Source organism: Talpa occidentalis, unplaced genomic scaffold (genome assembly GCF_014898055.3).
Source record: "Talpa occidentalis isolate TD23 unplaced genomic scaffold, MPIMG_talOcc4v2.1 talOcc4.7, whole genome shotgun sequence".
NCBI classification, from domain to species: domain Eukaryota; kingdom Metazoa; phylum Chordata; class Mammalia; order Eulipotyphla; family Talpidae; genus Talpa; species Talpa occidentalis.
Window position 1 is genome coordinate 63,498,157 of NW_023605083.1, and position 20,461 is coordinate 63,518,617.

Below are 20,461 nucleotides of genomic sequence, written 5' to 3' on the forward strand. Positions count from 1 at the left end.
ACCTCAGGCCTGTACCCCTGGCTCTTGTATGCATAAATAAAAAAAACTTTTAAAAATCTCAGGAAGTATAAAAGAACTGAAATGATACAAAGTATGTTTCCTTAAAAAATAGTAACAAAAGGGCCTCCCCGGTAGCGCAGCGGTTGAGCGCTGGGTTGTGAAGCTGCCCGCAGCATCTGTGGTGCTGGTTTGATCCCCCCGCTGCTCCCTGGCCCCCTGGCCACCGGAGGAGGGTCCCACGTGGCGCACAGACCTCTCCTGCCGCCAGCTGCTCCCCTCAGCAGTGTACTTCAATCCTTCTGCCTGCTCTGCTCCCCGCTCTGGCTCTGGTGAATTCTCTCACCCTCCTGCGCTTCTGACTGTACCCAGTGCATGTATAAACAAAAAAAAAAAAAAAAAAAACAAACAAATAAATAAATAAAGCATGCCTCTATTAAAAAAAAATAGTAACAAAAGATAACTGAAACAACCCAAAATAATAAGAAATTAAGTCACACACTTATAAATAATCATGGGTCAAAAGAGAAATCACAGAAAGATTAGAATTTTGACCAGAGTGAAAAAAAAAAAAACACCCAGCATTTCATAATTAAAAATCTTCCCACAAAAAATATGCACCTACAAATAGCAATACTGATGAATTCTATCAAACATTTAATGAAGAACTAATACCAATCTTATATAATCTTTTTTTTTTAAAGGAGGAGAAAGGGGAGAGTTGGGAAGAAACGATGGAAGGGGCCTAGTGGTCTACATAAAGAGTAAAGCACAAAGGACGATGCGTGCTTTGGTGCTAAATGTGGTGATCTATATCTGAGGAGGCATGATTCTAGTCCCTTAAATCTTAGACAATATTGTAAACCATAGTTAATACAATTAAAATGGGGGGGGTGAGGTGAAAGTAAATGGAAAAAAAAAAACATAATAAAAGGGGGAGGCAATACTTTCCAATTCATGTCAGTTTTGGTCACCTAATACCCTGTCAAAGGAATTTGGACATTTCATCTAAATTAGTTATTTCGGGCCTCCCCCAGTGACGCAACGGTTGAGTGCTGGGTTGTGAAGCTGCCCACAGCCTCTGCAGCGCCGGTTCGATCTCTGGCCTCCAGCGAGGGTCCCACATGGCAGGACAGACCTCTCCTGCTGCGCCTGCTGCTCCCCTCAGCAGTGTATTTTGTCAATCTGTCTGCTCTGTTCCCCGCTCTGGCTCTGGTGAATTCTTTCACCCTCCCGCGCTTCTGACTGTACCCAGTGCTTGCATAAATAAATAAATAAATAAATCTTTTAAAAATTATTAAAAAAATAATAAATTACTTATTTCCGTCCTTCTACTTTCTTGGGATTCACCTTACTCTAAATAAAAATGAAAACAGAACAAATCATACACTTGTGATACAGCTAAAGCTATACCAAGAGGGAAATTTATAGCATTAAATTGTTACAATAAAATATATCAGATCAAAATACCAAGCACTGGTGAGAATTTGTAATATTAGTAACTTTCATACACTGACAGTAATCTGGAATTATATTCTAACACTGAACATGTGCATTATACTAACACCCAGCAATTTTTCTTCTGGTGTGGAAATAAGTAGATGGCTGATGTTCCCCAATGATCCCCATCTCCTAATATTTATGACCAGATATTACAACCTCCTTACATCTTTACCTAGTGACTTTATTCTCACAACAGAATAAATTGGTGTCCCTATTTCAGCAGAGGATATATCCACACCCCCTACCCCTGTGAATGCCTGAAGTGATGGATAGTGTCAGTTCCTATACATACTATTTTTTTTAAAGATTTATTTATTTATGCATAAAAGAACTGGGGTACAGGCCAGAGGTGTGGGGGGTGAGAGGATTCAACAGAAACAGAGTGAGGAACAGAACAGGCAGATTGACTGAAATACACTGCTGAGGGGAGCAAACGGTGAGTCAGGAGAGGTCTACTGCACCATGTGGGTAGCTCCCTGGCTGGGGATCGAAGTTGTGCTGCAGTTGCTGCAGATAGCTTCATAGGTTGTCTTAACCCCTTGTGCCACCAGGGAGGCCCCTACATACTATGTTTTTTCTAAACATACAAACCCATGAAAAAGGCACAATAAGATATTAACAACAATAACTAATAAGATACAATTATATGCTATAATAAAGGCTATATAAATGTAGTCTCTCTCTCAAAACCTGTACTACATATGATGCAATATATTGTTATCTGAAGGTGTATTTGTCTTTCTTTTTTTTTTCTTTTGTCTTCTTTGTTGGTGGATTTAAATGAGTTGTAATTTTATATTGAAGTACTAAAAAAAATTTAAAGGGAGAATAATTAACATGCTAAGAAAGGAAATAAATGGAATCCTATAAAATGCTCAAATAAAATCAGGGCCTCCCTGGTGGCGCAGGCGGTTGAGCGCCACGCTGTGGAGCTGCCCGCAGCCTCTGCAGTGCTGGTTCGATCCCTGCCAGCCGCGCAGCGGCCCGCATGGCCCGGTGGACCTCTCCTGTCTCGCCCACTGCTCCCCTCAGCAGTGTATTTCATCAGTCTGCCTGTTCTGTTCCACACTCTGTCTCTGGTGAACCCTCTCACCCTCCCGCACATCTGGCCTATACCCTGGTTCTTGTATAGGTGAATGAATCTTTAAAATAAAAAAATAAAATCAGAAGGCAAAAAATGAAAGGAAGAAAAAAGAAATAAGTTGATGCATAGGAAACAGTTATAAACAAGATGAACATTAATCCAGCTAAATTAATCATACCATGAAGTATGAATGGTTTATTATATACACCAATTAAAAGAGCACTTTTGTCAGAGTGGATTAAAAAAAACACCAATAAATTAGCCTTATATTATCTATAAGAATCCCACTATAAAAAAAATACCAAAACCAGACACTTAACAAAATTGATGAATGAATAGCTAATAAGCACATGAAAGGGCACACACCCCCACTAGCTGTCAGCCCAGTATATTAAAACTATGATACAAGCAATTCGAGTTACTCTAATAGAATGGTAAAAAGTAAAGACTGGCAACACCAAGTGCTGCAAGCACACAAGCTGAACCTTAATGAAAAACTGGTCAGTGTAAAACAGTACATTTTTTGCAAAAACAGTTTGAGGGATTTTTTACAAGAATTAAACATATCCATATCTAATTCTACCTCTAGGTCTGACGTAGGATGACAGGTACATCCAACCCAAAACATACACAAACATTTACAGTAGCTTTCTTTATTCATAACAGCCCAAATATGGGAAGAATCCAATGTCCATCAATAAGAGAATGGATTTTAAAATATTGTGATGCGTTCACACAATGGAATACTCTCAGAAATAAAAAGGAACAAACTATTGATACATACAACATGGGTCAATTAAAAATCCTCTTGCTGGGTAAAAGTCAGGCATCAGAGAGCTTATTCTGTATGTGTATATATGAAGTTTAGAAACAAGCAAAATTAATCTGTGGAGAAGCAACTCACAACAGTTGCCTAACTCAAGTCTGGAAAAAGGTAGTAGGGAATTTTCTGGAGTTGTGTACTGTTGTCTTGATTTGTAAGTAAGAAACACAAGTGCATACATTTGTCAAAATCTATTTGCATCACACCCTTCAGACTGTTCATATCCTATATGTAAATTACAGTTCAGATTAAAAGAAAAAAAAAATTGCCACAAAGGCTTTCTATTTTCCCCACAGTTCAAGCACAGCAGTAGGCAAACTTTCTGCAAAGTACCAGATAGTAAATATTTTGTACTCTGGTCACATGATCTTTGTTACAACCACTCAACTCTTTCATTGTATCATGAAAATAGCCAGACAATATGGAAATGAAGGAGCATGGCTGTATGCCAATAAAACTATTTACAAAATGAGGCAGCAAACTGGATTTGGTCCATAGGCTGTAGTTTGCTAACCCCTGGGTCAAAAAATTCAAAGTCGATCTTCAAAATTAATTTAAATACACAGAAATGTATTTTCCTATAAGTGACAAGCATGATAATTATTAGAAACCAATTACAGTCTTCCTTAACCTTACATCTATTCTATTCTCACATGAGTACTTACAAAAGGACGATAACCCAGAAAAAGTCTAAAACTTTTTATATGGAAAAAATCATTTAAAAATTAATTTGGGGGCCTCCTCGGTGGCGCAGCAGTTGAGCGCTGGGTTGCAAAAGCTGCCCGCAGCCTCTGCAGCGCCGGTTGGATCCCCGACTGCTCCCCGGCCATGGGAGGAGGGTCCCACATGGCGCGCAGACCTCTCCTGCCGCCCGCTGCTCCCCTCAGCAGTGTACCTCGGTCCTTCAGCCTGCTATGCTCCCCGCTCTGGCTCTGGTGAATTCTCTCACCCACCCACGCTTCTGACTGTACCCAGTGCTTGTATAAATAAATAAAAATAAATCTTAAAAAAAAGTCTTTAATTAAAAAAAAAAAATTAATTTGGGCCTCCCCAGAGGCACAGTGGGTTGAGCACTGAGCTGTGAAGCTATCCACAGCCTCCGCAGCATGGGTTCGATTCCTGGCCAGCCAGGAAGAAACCCACATGGCGTGGCAGGACTCTCCTGTTCCACCCGCTGCTCCCCTCAGCAGTGTCTTCGGTCCGTCTGCCTGTTCTGCTCCCGCCTCTCTCTGGTGATTTCTCTCACCCTCCGGTGCCTCTGACCTATACCCCAGTTCTTGTATAAGTAAATCTTAAAAAAAAATTAATAAAAATTAATTTATTTTCGGGCCTCCCTGGTGGCGCAAGGGGTTAAGTACTGCACTATGAAGCAATCCACAGCCTCTGCAATACGAGTTCAATCCCCGGGCGGACAGGGAGCTACCCACATGGCGCAGCAGTCCTCTCCTATCTCACCCACTTCTCCCCTCGGCAGTGTATTTCAGTCAGTCTGCCTGTTCTGTTCCCCAGTCTGTCTCTGGTGAGTCCTCTCAGCTCCTGCATCTCTGGCCTGTACCCCAGCTCTTGTATGCATAAATAAATAATTTTTTAAAAAATTAATTTATTTTAACTACTATAGTATCTAGAAAAAACAACCAGGAATGGACAAAAACCTAGTTTAAAATAAATTTGCCAGTAATAATTAAAGTAGAAGCTAGAAAATTAAACTACACATAGGTACATACACACACACACAGCTATTACCCACAATGCTGACACCCTGATTTATCTGGTGTGATAAAGTTCTTGAAACATACCCAGTATCACTCATAATCACCTGGTTTGTTCTTCACTTAAAAGAATTCAAAACTGAGGATGGTAATTACTTCTCAAGGTTTAATCAAAAAAATCTCAAAATACAGGGCCTCCCTGGTGGCGCAGGCGGTTAAGTGCCGCACTGTAAAGCTGTCCACAGCCTCTGCAGCGCGGGTTCCATCCCAGCCAGCTGGTGAGAATCCCACATGGTGGGGCTGACCTCTCCTGTCTTGCCCACTGCTCCCCTCAGCAGTGTATTTTTTCAGTCTGCCTGTTCTGCTCCCCACTCTGTCTCTGGTGAATCCTCTCACCCTCCTGCGCATCTGGCCTGTACCCCAGTTCTTGTATAAAAAATAAATAATTTTTCTAAAAAAAATCTCAAAATACAAAATAACGTAAGGAAATAAAACATATACTTCATGAGACATTTTGTTAATTTTCTAGCTTTATTAATTTTCTAGTTTTGTTAATTTTCTTGATTTAGGTAAGGCTCAAAAATTGACAAACTGGGGCCTCCCTGGTGGCATAAGGGGTTAAGATGCAACCTATGGGGCCGCCCTGGTGGCTCAAGGGGTAAAGACACAACCTATGAGGCTGTCCACAGCCACTGCAGGATGAGTTCGATCCCCGGCCAGGGAGCTACCCACATGGCGCAGCAGACCTCTCCTGACTCGCCCGCTGCTCCCCTCAGCAGTGTCTTTCAGTTGATCTGTCTGTTCTGTTCCCCACTCTGTCTCTGGTGAATCCTCCCACCGCCCACACCTCTGGCCTGTACCCCGTTCTTGTATGCATAAATAAATAAATCTTTAAAAAAAATCAACAATCTGCATAAACCATCCAGAGCATACAACTCAGTATAAATAAATCTCAAACACAATATGGCCCAGACCTAAGTAGTTTGAAGATATATAACTGTTTTCAAAAAAACTTCCAAGCCTAATAAATGAATTTAATTCTCTCATCATAGGGTATACCTAGAAAAAAACACTAGCAAAATCAGAAGACTTAGTTCCAGAATAAGTTTGCCACCCACTGTATGATAATTTAATATTCATTCATCAAGTATTTTTGAGAGCTTAATCCAGACACTGGAAACTCCATAATGGAGAAAAGATAAAAAAATTTCAGTTCTCATGACACGCTCTTAAGTGAATCACTTAATCTCTAAAAACAATTGTTTTCTTTGCCTAAACCATGAACTTCATATTTAAGGATATTTTTAAATCTTTAAAATGAAACTCACATTGCTTTTCTGAATCCAGGGAAGTACTTAGGGGGAGCAGAACACAAAATCCATTCTTTGCCACTGGTGAAAACTGTTTGTTATATCATCATATTCAGACAACAAATAGAGGAAATAAGTAACTGGTATTGTAGAAGGATTTATTTAAACTCACTAATTTTGTTTCATACAATCTAGAGAAATGAGTCATATTGGCCTATTACCTGGTAGCTAAACTTCCTTGGAGAGTTTCCAAGAAAGAAGTAGAACAATCTTATGAGAAACTTCACTATGGAGTAAATAATTTTACAGACATTTCCAGTAATTAAATCTATAAAAATATAGATTGCCCAACTAATGAACTAATCAGCTTATTTTTTATTAAGGATCTTTGTTTTCAAAGTGCTTGCAGGCACTGAAAAAACCAAATCATGGACAATTTTCCTCTGAATCTGCCCACATTCACTCTTGAGTATGTACTATTACCTACAATAACCTTCATTTCTAACCCATCAAACAAAAACAAATCACGTATTCAAATACAGCTCCTAAGCCTAACATTTCATTATTTCTTTCATTTATCATCCAGATATATACTTTCCACACAGTAGTTAATTTCACCCTACTCCAAAAGATATGTAAGTTGTGGGCCTCCCTGGTGGCGCAGGTGGTTGAGTGCAGTGCTGTCCGCAGTCTCGGCAGTGCAGGTTCAATCCCAGCCGGCCGGGGAAGATACCCACATGGCACGGCAGACCTCTCCTGTCTTGCCGGCTGCTCCCCTCAGCAGTGTGTTTTGGTCAGTCTGCCTGTTCTGTTCCCCGCTCTGTCTTTGGTGAATCTTACCCTCCCGCACATCTGGCCTGTACCCGGGTTCTTGTATGCATAGATAAATAAATCTTTAAAAAATAAAAAGATATATATTGTAATTCCCAATTATGTTAATCCTGGACATCTTACTGTTAGTCTCAAATGATACTTGCTTTTAAGATGCTTATTTTTAAGGTGTTTTAAGATTATGAGCACCACCATCGGCTTCAAAAAGTACAATTCATAATACCTGAAACTGTTAGTAAGACAATGGACAAAGTGGTGGAACAAGTTTACATAAAATACATGTAATATAAACATGAATTATTTCTATTCTCTACAGTAATCTGAATTGCAAGTGGCTCAACTCAGCTATATCAAATACCAAATTGATAAAAAAAAAAAAAACCTTAAGACACCCACTTGAGGAACTTTGTTTACTTTTGATTATTATTTTAGAATTCAATAAACGAGACTTTGATAAAAACTGAAATGACCAAGAATTCAGAAGAATGATTACTGTAAAATATGAATTATCCAGCTCTGTGGCTGCTCACCTTTCAAACAGAACCCTCCTTACTGGCAGCTCAGTACAATGGGGGGAAAAAAGTCAGGCTTTGGAATCAGGAAGACATGGGTTTGAATTCTGGTGCACCACACAATGAACACATACTTTCTGAACCTATTTTTTCACCTCTAAAATAGGATTATTAATACCTACCTTGAAGGGCTATTACAATGAATAATGAAAATATATGTAATAAAACAGCTAGCATACAGTATGAACTAAAGAAACTTCAGCTGCTATTATTATTTTATTACTCATAAGCACATTCAGGAGAAGATATAAGAAAGGACATGATAGGAAAATAAATCAGAGCCTGGGTTATATTTAACTGCTAAAACAGAACAAACAAAAACCTGAGAGTTCACATGAAACTTTAGGCTAAGCTTTCTATTCACATTTTAGATACACAAGACAATGCTGTAGCCCCACTTTACAAGGATATAAAATACAAAAACAGCTACAGGTCTACTTATTTGAGAGTTAAATAAAAATTAAAGATCATTATCATACATTAAAAGAAATAATTTTATGAAAAGGTGAGATGGTTTCACCATTGGGAAAAAATGCTAAAAGTAAGATTTAAAAATGCTTATGAAAGGATAGTAAAAGATTCCTACCTTTAAACCGACTGCTATAAGATCTGTAACAACACTGTATGGAAAAAGTAAAAAGAGAAAATGGAAAACAAAGTTAGAGAACAAGTTTTTTAAAAGACAGAAATAAGATCAAAGAAAAAAGAAAAGGCATTATATTAACAAATAATAAAAATAAGAATGTGATGAATTGCGAAATGTTAATACAAAGAAAAAAGTGATGGGACAGTCAGGCAACAGCAAAGTGTAAAAGCAAAGCTTTCATAGCAATGTAAGAAATAATAAATCAAATTCTCTGAGTATTTAGAACAGTATAGGTGTACTTCAATAAAACGTGTGTTTATTCATTTACCTCCATTTAACAAGCCAAAACTTAAAATCATCAAAGTTTACTCTTTAAATCATTAGTATGATGTTTTAAATGAAATAAAACCAGTGAGCAGATTTCATAGAAATAAAAGGTAGCTACAAATTTATATCTGCCACTAAAATATAGCTAAGATAGTCTCTCGGCACTAAAAAAAAACCACAAACATCAAAGTTTGGATATGACAATTTTCAAAGATTTGCTTTGTTAAAAAATTCTACCACATTAAAACTGTGGTCAAGTGTAAATTATCTCAGAAGGAAATGAACATTTACATGCACACAAGACAGTTGGGATTTGAGGGAAACTAAGACAGATAGGTTGACTGGTGGCTGGCTGGTTTGTTAACTATCCAAAATAATGAAAAAGTAATTTTTTCTGGCTATGGAAAAATGTAGAGACTTAATTAGCCCCCTAAAAGCAAAATTTCTTCCTTCAAAATCACATCCCTTTAGGCCAAAGTGTAAAAAAGTCCATACAAAGATCTGCTGAACAAAAATCTCTCTCTCCCCTAACACCAAGGAAACTATCTTCAATTAAGTTTGCCTCAGTCCTCCTAAATGAAAACTAAAACTACATATCATTAATAACCTATGTCATCATTAATGAAAGTAAACATTTATGACTGGACTGTTTAATGATGATACTTTGTTTTAAGTAATATCTGTGTAGGTTCATTGTTCCTTATAAACGTTTGAAACTTGAAATTCATTTCTCTGAAATTTAAATAGCTGGTGTTTTGCGCATAAAAAACAAGGTTGTGTTTATACTACAGTACTGGTCAAATCATGCTCCTACTTGAACTCTCAGATGAACTAACCTTCCAATGACCTGTCTTATTTCCCTCTGTATTTAAACCCAAAAAGCAATTCTTCCCTTTAAAAATCACATATTGGGCTAAGAATTAATTTCTTAAACACTATCTGAAAGAGTTTGCTTTTCATAATTGTTCGAGTACAACAACCAAGACCTATAACCAAAAGTCCTTTTTATTATCACTTTAATTTTCCCCAAACAAAAAGCTAGACTGTTTCCACATCTCAAGCAAGCCGTCTAAGGACAATTTACTACTCAAAATGAAACACTCATTTCAGTCTTCCGGAACTGAAATACTGGCATAATTACAGAAATAATTAAAATAGCAATATTTTGCACACATGTAAAGTGCGAAATTGAATAAAGTAGTGTAAAATGAATTTTCAACAATGCTCAGAGAAGCTTCAATTAAGCAATAAAAATAACTTCAATTAAGTAAAGCAATACTTCAAAGACCATCACAACCATAAATAAAACCTAAAATTGCACTTTGTCTAATGTCTGCGGCAGTGTGTAATCTGCATTCAAATGAGTTAATCCAATATATCATACAGAGCTAATACTGTGAAACTAGGATGAATATTATCTGATGAAGGCAAAAATTGCTGAAAGAGTCCATCGTCTTTACACGGCACAACAATGCTCAACTAAGTGGCAACATGGACACAGCCTTTACAGTTCAAGTAAGTTTTTCTACAATTAAAGGGTTTCTAGAAACCTTGTCATCAAACGCAAGTAAAAGGCCAAACAAAACCTCAAATGCATAATGGGCAGAGATAAGTGGATTTGCAGGCTCTAATAGTAGAGCTGGAGATCTTCAAAAACCCTAATGTACATATACTACGATCTTCAATTAATTCACCAAGATCCTAATCGAGTTGTTTCCTTAATCATTAAGACGTCAAGTCCCACCCCCATACCCCTGGGTTCCCAGCGAAGACTGATGCTCAATCTTTTCATTTTGGTCACAGGCTTCACGAACGCCTACCGCGTTTGAAAGCTCCGCGAAAACCGCACTTCTACGGTAGTTCTCGAGCTCGGCAGCGAATTCTCCAAGTTTCTTTCGGGGGCGTACGAGAGGGAGGTCCCCGGTCGCAAGTCCGAACGTCTGGGCTCCAGAGCGCGACACCCCCGCCCACAGCGCGAGCCCGGGGCCGGCCCCCCGCAAGCCGAGCGCGCGCGGGGGGCGCAGCACCCGGAGCCGCCGTCCCCCGGACGAGTCCCGACGCGAGCCGTCGCGGGCCGCCTCCCCTCGGCCACTGGCCTCCCCGCCAGGGGAAGCTCCGGCGCTCGCCCCACCTCGCCGGTAAACAGCAACTCCCCAAGCGGGAGGACGCCCGCCCCGAGCGTCGCCTCCGCCCCCCCCAGCGCCGCGCACCATTTTCTGAGAGGAAGTGTCGGGAGGCCGGGCTGCCCCGGCTCTCGGGCGGAGGGCGGCCCCGGCCGCTGCCCCGGGCTCGCCTCCGCTCCCCGCTGTGCGAGCGAGAGGGTGTGAAGGGGCGCCCGGGACGGGGGCGCCCGTGGGGGAGGCGAGGCTGCGGAGGGAGGACCGCCCCTCCGCAGTTCGGGGCTCCCCGAGGAGGTGCCCGGAAGCCCCGCCGTCGGGCTCGGTCGGGACCGCTCCTTCGGCCGCCGGCGCCGCGCCCCGCTTCCCGGCCTCGACGCGCCCGGCCGGGAACCGAGGGGAAGAGGGGCCAGCGCCGCCCGGCGCGGCCGCCCCGCACTTACCCATCCATGGCCCAGACGGAGCAGCGCACCGAGCGGGGACTGACGGGCTCACCGCGAGCGCAGGGGGGAAGCGGCGGCAGCAGGGCGGCTCCGGGGACCGGCGAGCGGCGCCTCTCCCGAGCCCCGGTCGGAGGTGGAAGGAGAGTGGGAAGCAGGGGCGGAGACCAGGGACGCTCCCGCCACCGCCGCGCCCCCGCCTTCCCCACCCCGCAAGCGCGTCCCCGCCTCGCCTCAGCTCCTCGGTGTCCACGCCCTCCCGCGGCCCCGCCCGCGGCCGCCCTCCGGCTCGGCTCCCGGGCGCCCTCTTCCTGCCGCCGCCCGGAGACCCCGCCCCCGCCGCCCGCCGCCCGCCGCGTTCGCGGGAGCGCGCGCCTTGTGCTGCCCGCGTCGCCGCCCCGCCCGCGCCCCGCCGGGGCCGCGGCCTACCCGCCCCTGCGCCGCGGGGGGCCCGCTCGGACACCTCCCGCTGCCGGCGGGAAAGGCGTCGGGGACCCGACTGCGGGGAGTAGGTAGGAGTGTCCCTCGGGGGCCCCAGAGACGCGGGGGCGTCGCCCCGGGTGGGCGAGGCTGAGGGGGGCTCGGCTCCCCGCTCGACGTCCGAGGCCCGGCGCGCGGGCGGCGTCGCGGCTCCAGACCCGGGAGGGTGAGCCCCGGCCGCGCGGGCCCCGCCCGGAGCCGGGAAGCGACGTCTGGGACCCGCACCGGGAGTCCCGTTAGGTGTAGTTGGGGTGAAGGTGAAGGAGGGGCAACGCTGCCCCGAACTTGGCAACATTTGACTTTTTGTGCTGCTTTACTTTAGTGTCTGGGTGCTCTGCGACCGGGCAGTCTGGGATTGAATTTGTATCAGACAGTAATTACTCTAGATGGAATGGCCGCGAGATCGCCATCATTTACAGAAAGTTTCCACGTTATTTTGTAAACAGACAGCACACCTGTGAGGGCATGTTTCGCGTTTCTCGGGTGAAAATTTAGACACAGTGGTTTGCCCACAGTTTGACACCAGGAAACGTTTGCCACCGAAGACAACATTTTGCCACTAGATGCCTTTCTCTAGGCTGAGTGTGTGTACACGTTTATGTAAATGGTTACATATATGACTGAGCAAATATTTACACTCTTGTATCTGTAACTAGTGGAGGCTTGCTTATTGTTTCCGTTTATGCTCTGAGTATAATATAAATTATAGGGCTGACTGTAATATATAAATCTGAAATTGAATAACTTTTCAATTCACAGATTACCAAAACATGAACCCTTGCACATCCTGGACCAAATTCTTAACGTGAGCAGAAAGAGGGGGTCTGCTCCCTTTCGTCTTCTCATTTGAAAAGCGAGTAACAAGAATCTCAATCATCTATCTTTGTTAATTTCCTTTTTTTTTTAAGTAAGTGGGTGCTACTAAAAAGATTTAAACTGTTGATTCATCCGTCATTCAGTCAGTTTTTTAAATCTACTTTGCCAGGCACTGCAAGGATACCCAAGAAGATCAAGTTCCAGCCTTCATGGTTGAATGGATTCTTGGGTCAGTTTATTATTGAAATTTTTTATACAGCTTATTTGGTGAGGCCCTTTTAAAAGAACTGTAGCTAACCTCAAATCCTCTTTCCAGATGGTCAAGTATATTTTGTTTTGCACATTAAATTCAAATACTAAGTTGCAACTATAAACACTGCTACCCTACCTCATCAGACTGACATTAAAAATGTCACTGTTTACAATAGCTAAGCTTTGGAAACAACCCAAATGCCCAAAAATAGATGATTGGATCAAGATGTGGTACATATACACCATGGAATATTACTCAGCAATCAAAAAAGATAAACACATGCAATTTGCAGCAACATGGATGGCGCTGGAAGGGATCATGCTCAGCGAAATAAGCCAGAAAGAAAAAGAAAAATACCAGATGGTCTCACTCATAGCAGGAATCTAGAAAACTTAAATAAGGGACCAGGAAAATGAATAACTATAAGAAAGTGAAAATCAAAATCAACAAAAACTATGAACCAGAGACACTCTATGAGGGGAGGGGGGGCGGGGAGGTGAGGGATTGGGGTCAAAATAAAGGGGTTGCAATTGTATGGGGAATATAAAAATAAAATTTATAAAAATTTAAAAAAAAATGTCAGTAAGGGGCCACCCCGGTGGCGCAGCGGGTTGAGCGCCTCTCTGTGAAGCTGTCTGCAGCCTCTGCAGTGCAGGTTCGATTCCTGGCCAGCCAGGGAGAAACCCACATGGCGCAGCAGACCTCTCCTGCCCTGCCCCGCCCCGCTGCTCCCTTCATCAGTGTCTTTGGTCTGGCTGCCTGTTCTGCTCTGCTCTGTCTCTGGTGAATTCTCTCACCCTCCCGCGCCTCTGACTGTACTCCAGCTCTTGTATAGATGAATAAACCTTTAAAAAAAATAAATTTCCACTCTTAAAAAAAAATGTCAGTAAGATAAATAGCTGATGTAGTCTTGCATTTGTTCTTTTGGGAGATGAAATTTCCTTATTATTTTTAACTACATCAGTAATATATACTTATTTTGGAAGTATCAAACAATAAGATATAGTGAAGAGTTCTTATTCTTTGCAAACTATTCCCTGCCCAGGATACCCCGTGTAACAATTATGTGTTATATCCTTCTAAAGCTTCACCATTTTTATTTGCTTGTTTCACTTAAAGACCTGGATAATTTTTTTCATGTCAGTACTTTTTATCTAGTTAATTCTATTTAATGTTACATATATTTAATAATTTCATGTAACTTTAACCATTTACAAAATAATGGAAATTTACATTGTTTTTATTTAAAATAACAATAGTGCCAAGAACATGTGTGTATGAACATCTTTGGACATACATAATTACATTTAAAAACAAGATTTCTAAAAGTACAATTGCAGAAGAAAGAGTATGAGCATTTTCAAATTTGATAAATATTGGCAAAATGATTTCCCAAAGCTATACTTTTTTGGTACAGCCATTATTACATATATCTATATAAATACCTGTATAGATGTCTCTCTCATAATCCTGTGCCTTAAGGTAGCTAACAAATGGATAAAGCCTACCCTTTGCAACAACATGAATGGTCCTAGAATGGACCTAGAGGCTATTATGACTTATGCTAAAATAAGTCAGATGGAGAGAGACAAATGCCATATAGCTTCACATATATAGAAGTAACTATATGTGTTAGTGGTTACCATAGTTAGTGGTTACCAATAGGAAGGGGAGAGAAGGGGTAGGTAAATTGGGTAAAAGGAGACAATTATTGATAAATGGTGAAGAACAACATTGCACTTTTAGTGGTGAACTTAATATAATATTTATACCTGTTGACTTTCAGTAGCACATAGCTAAAACGTTGTTATAATGCAATGTTACTTCAGTAAATTTTTTAAAATGTAGACCTCTTGAAACTCACTGTCCATATTACTAACACTAACTTTGAAAAGTCTCCATGTACAGACAGTTGACTAAGTTGAACAAAATTGAATAGCATTTCCTAAATAAATAAGTTTTACAACAGTAATAGTTCAGAATAGAAAACAAGGTGAAACCTTTTCCTTTTACCCTGCTGCTTGGCCATAAATTTTATTTTTTTTAAAGATTTATTTATACAAGAACTGGGGTTCAGGCCAGAGGCGTGGGAGGGTGAGAGAATTCACCAGAGACACAGCAGGGAACAGAACAGGCAGTCAGACTGAAAACACTGCTGAGGGGAACAGCGGCCGAGACTGGAGAGGGCTGCCGGGCCATGTGGGTTTCTCCCAGCCAGCTGGGAATCAAACCCACACTGCAGAGGCTGTGGACAGCTTCACAGCGCTGTGCTTAACCCACTGCACCACCTGGTCATAAATTTTTTAAAAACAATGGAGTGAGTTCCCAAAGGTTTGTGAGTCCTTCTGATTCAAAGACAGTAAGTAAAAGGAATTAATCTTTTAGAACCACTTTTAGAATGAATCCTAGCAATTTCCATAGTCCATAAGACAGAAAAACTGGCCTTTTGTAATCTTAGAAGTTTCTGAACTTCTGGAATGATCTGATATTACATACATGACCTGGTTTTACATGAGAGTTCTATGTTGTTTTCTGGCTCCTTGACGGTTCACAGAGTAACACATTATTGTTACTTGCACCATACTTTTGAAAAGCAAGACAGTTACAAAAATCTAGTTTATAAGTTTTCTAACATTTTTACCTTCTTTACCTGTGTTTTTTTCCTAATTTGTTTAAGAAATGATCCTGGAACACCTTCATCTGATAAGACCTTCCTCCCACCATCATGATGTTAGGACAAAATGTAACCTTTGAACACTTGCCTTAAGGCATTCCAGTAATCTGTGGTAGTTAACATTTAACCACCCTATTCTTAAGATATAAAGTAATGGGGGCCTCCCTGGTGGCGGAAGGGGTTAAGTCGCAGCACTATGAAGCTATCAGCAGCCACTGCAGCAGGGCACAAGAGTTCTCTCCCCAGCCAGACAGGGGAGCTAACTACATGGCACAGCAGACCTCTCCTATCTTGCCTGCTGCTCCCCTCAGCAGTGTATTTCAGTCAATCTGCCTTTTTTGCTCTCCCCTCTGTCTCTGGTGAATCCTCTCACCCCCCTCATTTCTGGCCTGTACCCCAGCTCTTGTATGCGTAAATAAATAAATCTTAAAAAAAAGAGAGAGATATAAAGTAATGGTGGTAGGCATGGTGTACAAACATACAATTGTTGAGGTTTGAATTTATAACCCCTAAAACCAATAGAATGATGTAAACTGACTTTTCCTCAATAATTGTAATTTTTAAAAATGATATAAAGTAATACAAAGATGCCAAGTAGGTGAGAAATAAGACCAGCCATAGGTGAAATCTGAGGCAGTAGATACTTGATATTTTATTCCATGACAGATACAAAATCACAATCATTAACATGTATTTCCCAAATTGAAACATCTAAAATTATATGGAATAAAAAAAGCCTCAAGTTTATGATTCCATTTACATGACATTCTCCAAATCACAAAATTATTGAAATGGGGAACAGAAATGATTGCCAGGGGTTAACAGCAAGGTGGGAAGGGTATGACCACACTGAATAGGATGGGGGATGTTTATGGTGATAGAACAGTTCTGCATCTTGACTGTGGAGCTGGTTATGTTGAGGGGAAAGGATGTCCTGAACAAACTCCACAAACAGATTTTATGGACCCCCACCCCCCTACCCAAGACCAAAGAGATCCTAGACACCAAGGATTACAAATCCCATAATGTCCTCACCACCGAAGGGAGGATTGCTGGGAACTGAGGGTGGAGTTAAGCAGCCAGGTTTTGTATATAACCAGACATGTGGGGCCTTGGGGGTCTCTTGGTTTTTCACGGGCTTTCATTCATCATGCTGTTGGAGTTCCAGCTCAGTGGAACTGGTGGTGGGATGCATTCCCCCAATTAATCTCCCTCTCTTTCTCTTTGAGTTATTAATTTATTACCCCTTTTGTAAATAAACCCTTTATTAACCTTTTTGTGTGTGCCTGCGGTTAATTTTAAGTCCTTTTTAAGCTCATGGGTGAGGACCCCCAGTCAGGCAACCCATATCACATTGGGGTTGCCCTGTAACAATTATACAAATCCGTACATGATGAAATTGTAAAGAACTTTAGACACATTACAAATGTATGTAAAATTGGCAAAATCTGAATGTTTTGTGGATGTACCACTGTTAATTTCCTGGTTTTGATATTGTACTATAGTTATTAAGATGTTACCTTTAGGAGAAACTGGGTGAAGGATACACTTGACTTATTTTTATACTTTTTAAACACTGAATCTGTAACAGGGTGGTCCCCAGGAAAAGGGACCCTGCCCCACCCAAGGGAGGGTGGAGCTGAGAAGGGAGGAGAAGCAGCTGAAGAGGAGACTGGAGAGGAGGGAAGAAGAATGGAGAGCCAGAAGGATACCTGAAGGAGCAGAGAGACATGTGAAGAAGCTGCACTTGCCTTTTGGTCCTGGACTGATTCAAACAGATGTGGGTGAAAGACCCTTGGGGAGGTTAACAATGGCGGTGTTGATTTTGATTTTGCTTTTTTCCTTCCAGACTTGTCTGTTTCTGACCCTTTTCTGTGGGTACCCACCAGAAGATGCTTTAGACTTGTGGCAGGTTATCAGGCCTTAGTGGCCCTGCTTTGGGCCAACCCTATTTGGGTGGACTTTTACCCACAAGGGGATGGGTAACTTTGGGTGCTTGATTTGGAACTATATTCTTTGTCTTTTGTGCATTGCACACTAATTGTATTAAAATTCCTTTCGATTAATGGTCTTGTATACTAGAGTGTGTTTTGTCTTGATGAGGCAGATAGTAGAATCTATTTAGAGCAGGCAGGTTTGAGGGTTCTGGGGTGCTTCTCCTTGTCCTGTAACAGATTTATCATTATTTCAAAATAAAGAAACTTTGCGGAATATTCCCTTAGTATTTGTTATTTACTCACTGGTTAAGTAATAACAAACTTCAAAGCCTTAAAAAATATGTGGGAGTAGAATTCATGTTTTTCAGACTATATCACTTTGGTAGTCAGTTCATACTGAAAATGAGTGACACTGGCTGACACAGACTCGCATCCACAGACTCTGCTGAATCTGTCCAGTTTGAGCCCTCCTTCAAAGTCTTTTCCAACTATTTGAGGAGTTTTGCAACATACTCACTGACCTTGTGGCAACCATGCCCACTTTCCTGGTTCTATGCGTCACCTCAATAGCATCATCACCATTTGAAGCTCTTGCACAACCACTGCTAGGTTCAGAGGACTCCATTATTGCAAAGATGGTGCAGTCAACTGTCTCTGGCCTATAGTAAGGATTATCAGCCCATATCAAAGTTGCACTGGATTTGCTGAAGAAGGAATGATTCCTTTACTGTATCTTTTTATCAAACTAGATCCCCTAGGTCCTGTGTCTTTCCAAGTCTAATAAATCAGCCTTTTCCACGTTATGCAAAGAAAATCCTTAAAAATATAGGCATGAGATAGTGAGGCTAAACATGAGAACCAAGTTATAATCACCTCACTGTTAAAAATCACAGTTTCCCTTAAGCACTGACCTTTTGTCCTTAAAACTGGTGTACTCCACTCTAGTCAGGGTGAATTCTTACCTAGGAATAAGAAGGCGATCTCTTGGAAATACAATATGCTTAAATGTATTTCATCTGCTTATTTTCAAGTTGCCACCCCACTCCCACAGGAGGAGAAAATTCTATTCATTCATTTTATCAAAAAAGTTAGAAAAATTGGCACACTGAGTTAGGAAAAGGAACACCTTTGCCTAGGAAATAAAGCTAATAATAATGCAGGTGGTTAAGAGTCTGATCTAGAGCTAGTTTAGCTATTTAGAATCTTTATCTCCAGCACTTGCTAGAAGTATGAACTGGGCCAAGTTATTTAACCTGTCTGCTGTAAGAATTATAAGGAGGGAATAATAATAGTACTTACCTAATAGCTTTTCAGGAAATTTTAAATGATTCAATATATGTTACTTTAAAAGGTGTTTATATGCAGTTATCTCCATGTTCACAATGTTTATATTTATTTGTAACTATTACTTTATATTACTATTAGGAATTTACAAAGTAGCAGAATTCCTTGAGTGCATAATTTCAGAATCATTTATTTAGTGTGGACCATGGAACATGTTGGTGAAAAAAACATTACTAGTCCCTAACAAAAATGAAATGTGAGAAAACATGTCTAGAAACATTCATAGCAATTGACAAAACTTTCTACTGAATCAAATAAAATAATTTAGATTTTTTTTTTATTTTATAGTTATTTTTACAAAGGTTTTAGTGCACAGAGGTTTGAAATTTTTAAATTTTTTTTTTTTTTACAATTTGAGAAGTACTAGTCTGTTGTTTCTCAAATATACAGATTCTTTTTTCCCTAGGTTAATTTTCTTATCTTAAAACTAATATATATATATATATTCTCTATTTGAGTTTTTTAACCTTTTTTTATGGAAATATTCAAACAAATGGAATGCCAATTACTGGCAATTTAAGATCACTGATAATGTGAATGATCAGTGTAAAACAATAGTTCTCAAACTTTAATATAAACCAGAATCAACTGGCAAGCTTGTTATACATGGATTGTTCCTGATTCAAGTGTGGGGGCCAGGAATTTGCAATTCTAGTAGATTCTTGGGTGGTGGTGAGACCAAACTTTGAGAATCATTGAAACAAAGGGTTAAGATTTTTCTGTAGGGGCCTCCCTGGTGGCACATGGGTTGAGGCACAACCTATGAAGCTGTCTGCAGCCACTGCAGCTGAGTTCGATCCCTCAGTTGGCCAGGGAGCAACCCACATGGTGCAGCAGACCTCTCTTGACTTGGCAGCTGCTCCCCTCAGCAGTGTACTTAAGTCTATCTGCCTGTTCTGTCCCCCACTGTCTCTAGTGAATCCTCTCACCCCTCCCCCACCTCTGGTCTGTACTCCAGTTCTTGTATGCATAAATAAATAAATCCTAAAAAAAAAAAAAAAGGTTTTTCTGCAATCCCTATTTGACTTAAAACTGTTTATTTTCCAGTAGACCAAGGGTTGCACTTCTTTGCCTAAAGCATGTGTTTCTTGCTGAACTCAAGGTAGTATATATTCCCAAACACTTTCTGTTGTTTTGGCTAACTAGAGCCCACAGAAGGTACTTATCCAGATTTACCCTTAGCCATCTTCTAAGAACTGATAACTGAATTTTTGCTTTCCTTCACATTCTTGCTTCCTCGTTTCCTTTTCTCTTGAGCAACATTAGTCTCTGTGAAGTTTTCTTGGAATACCAATGTAGCATAAGTGAAAATTGTCAGGATTTTCTGCCCTCCCACCATTAGCATTAATGATAGATCTCTGCAGTCCTATATGCATGTCTGATGGTGGGCAAATGGAGTAGGATATGGGCATGCATAAGTGGGTGCACCTGGGCTAAGATACTGGGCTTATAAGGGCGGCATCAAGGGAACACCAGCAGAACAAGAGCAGAAGCAGCAGAGCAGCAAAGGAGAAGCAGAGACTGTGAGAGTAACCAGAAAGCCCAGGAAGAGTGAAGATTCGCTGGGGGCTCGGAGGCCTGCCAGCTTCCTGGCTCCCTGGCCCCACTGCCTTCCTTGTACCTGGGTGCCGCACTACAAATGGTGTAAAAAGCTCAAT

General features: G+C 41.2%; 2 protein-coding genes across 6 annotated transcripts in view; one reads left to right on the top strand and one right to left on the bottom strand.

Annotated features, from left to right (window-relative positions):
- Positions 1-11,425, bottom strand: part of PTBP3 (polypyrimidine tract binding protein 3) — a 77,730-nt gene extending 66,305 nt beyond the window's left edge. For 2 of the 5 annotated variants that reach the window (XM_037494140.2, XM_054689610.1), the window contains exons 1-2: positions 11,303-11,425; positions 8,416-8,449 (exon numbers count right to left, since the gene is read on the bottom strand). In XM_037494140.2, coding sequence (XP_037350037.2) covers positions 8,416-8,449; positions 11,303-11,310 — 42 coding nt within the window. In that variant the 5' untranslated portion in view covers positions 11,311-11,425. Of the gene's footprint in view, positions 1-8,415; positions 8,450-10,562; positions 10,673-11,302 lie in introns of those variants that run through there. The other 3 variants (XM_037494139.2, XM_037494141.2, XM_054689612.1) reach the window with 3 other exon arrangements.
- Positions 11,309-17,728, top strand: LOC119232206 (basic proline-rich protein-like). Its single transcript, XM_054688593.1, has 3 exons — positions 11,309-11,811; positions 12,539-12,584; positions 17,114-17,728. Exons 1-3 carry the CDS (start codon positions 11,309-11,311, stop codon positions 17,447-17,449), a joined length of 885 nt encoding a protein of 294 aa, XP_054544568.1. The 3' UTR covers positions 17,450-17,728.
- The last annotated feature ends 2,733 nt before the right edge of the window (positions 17,729-20,461 follow it).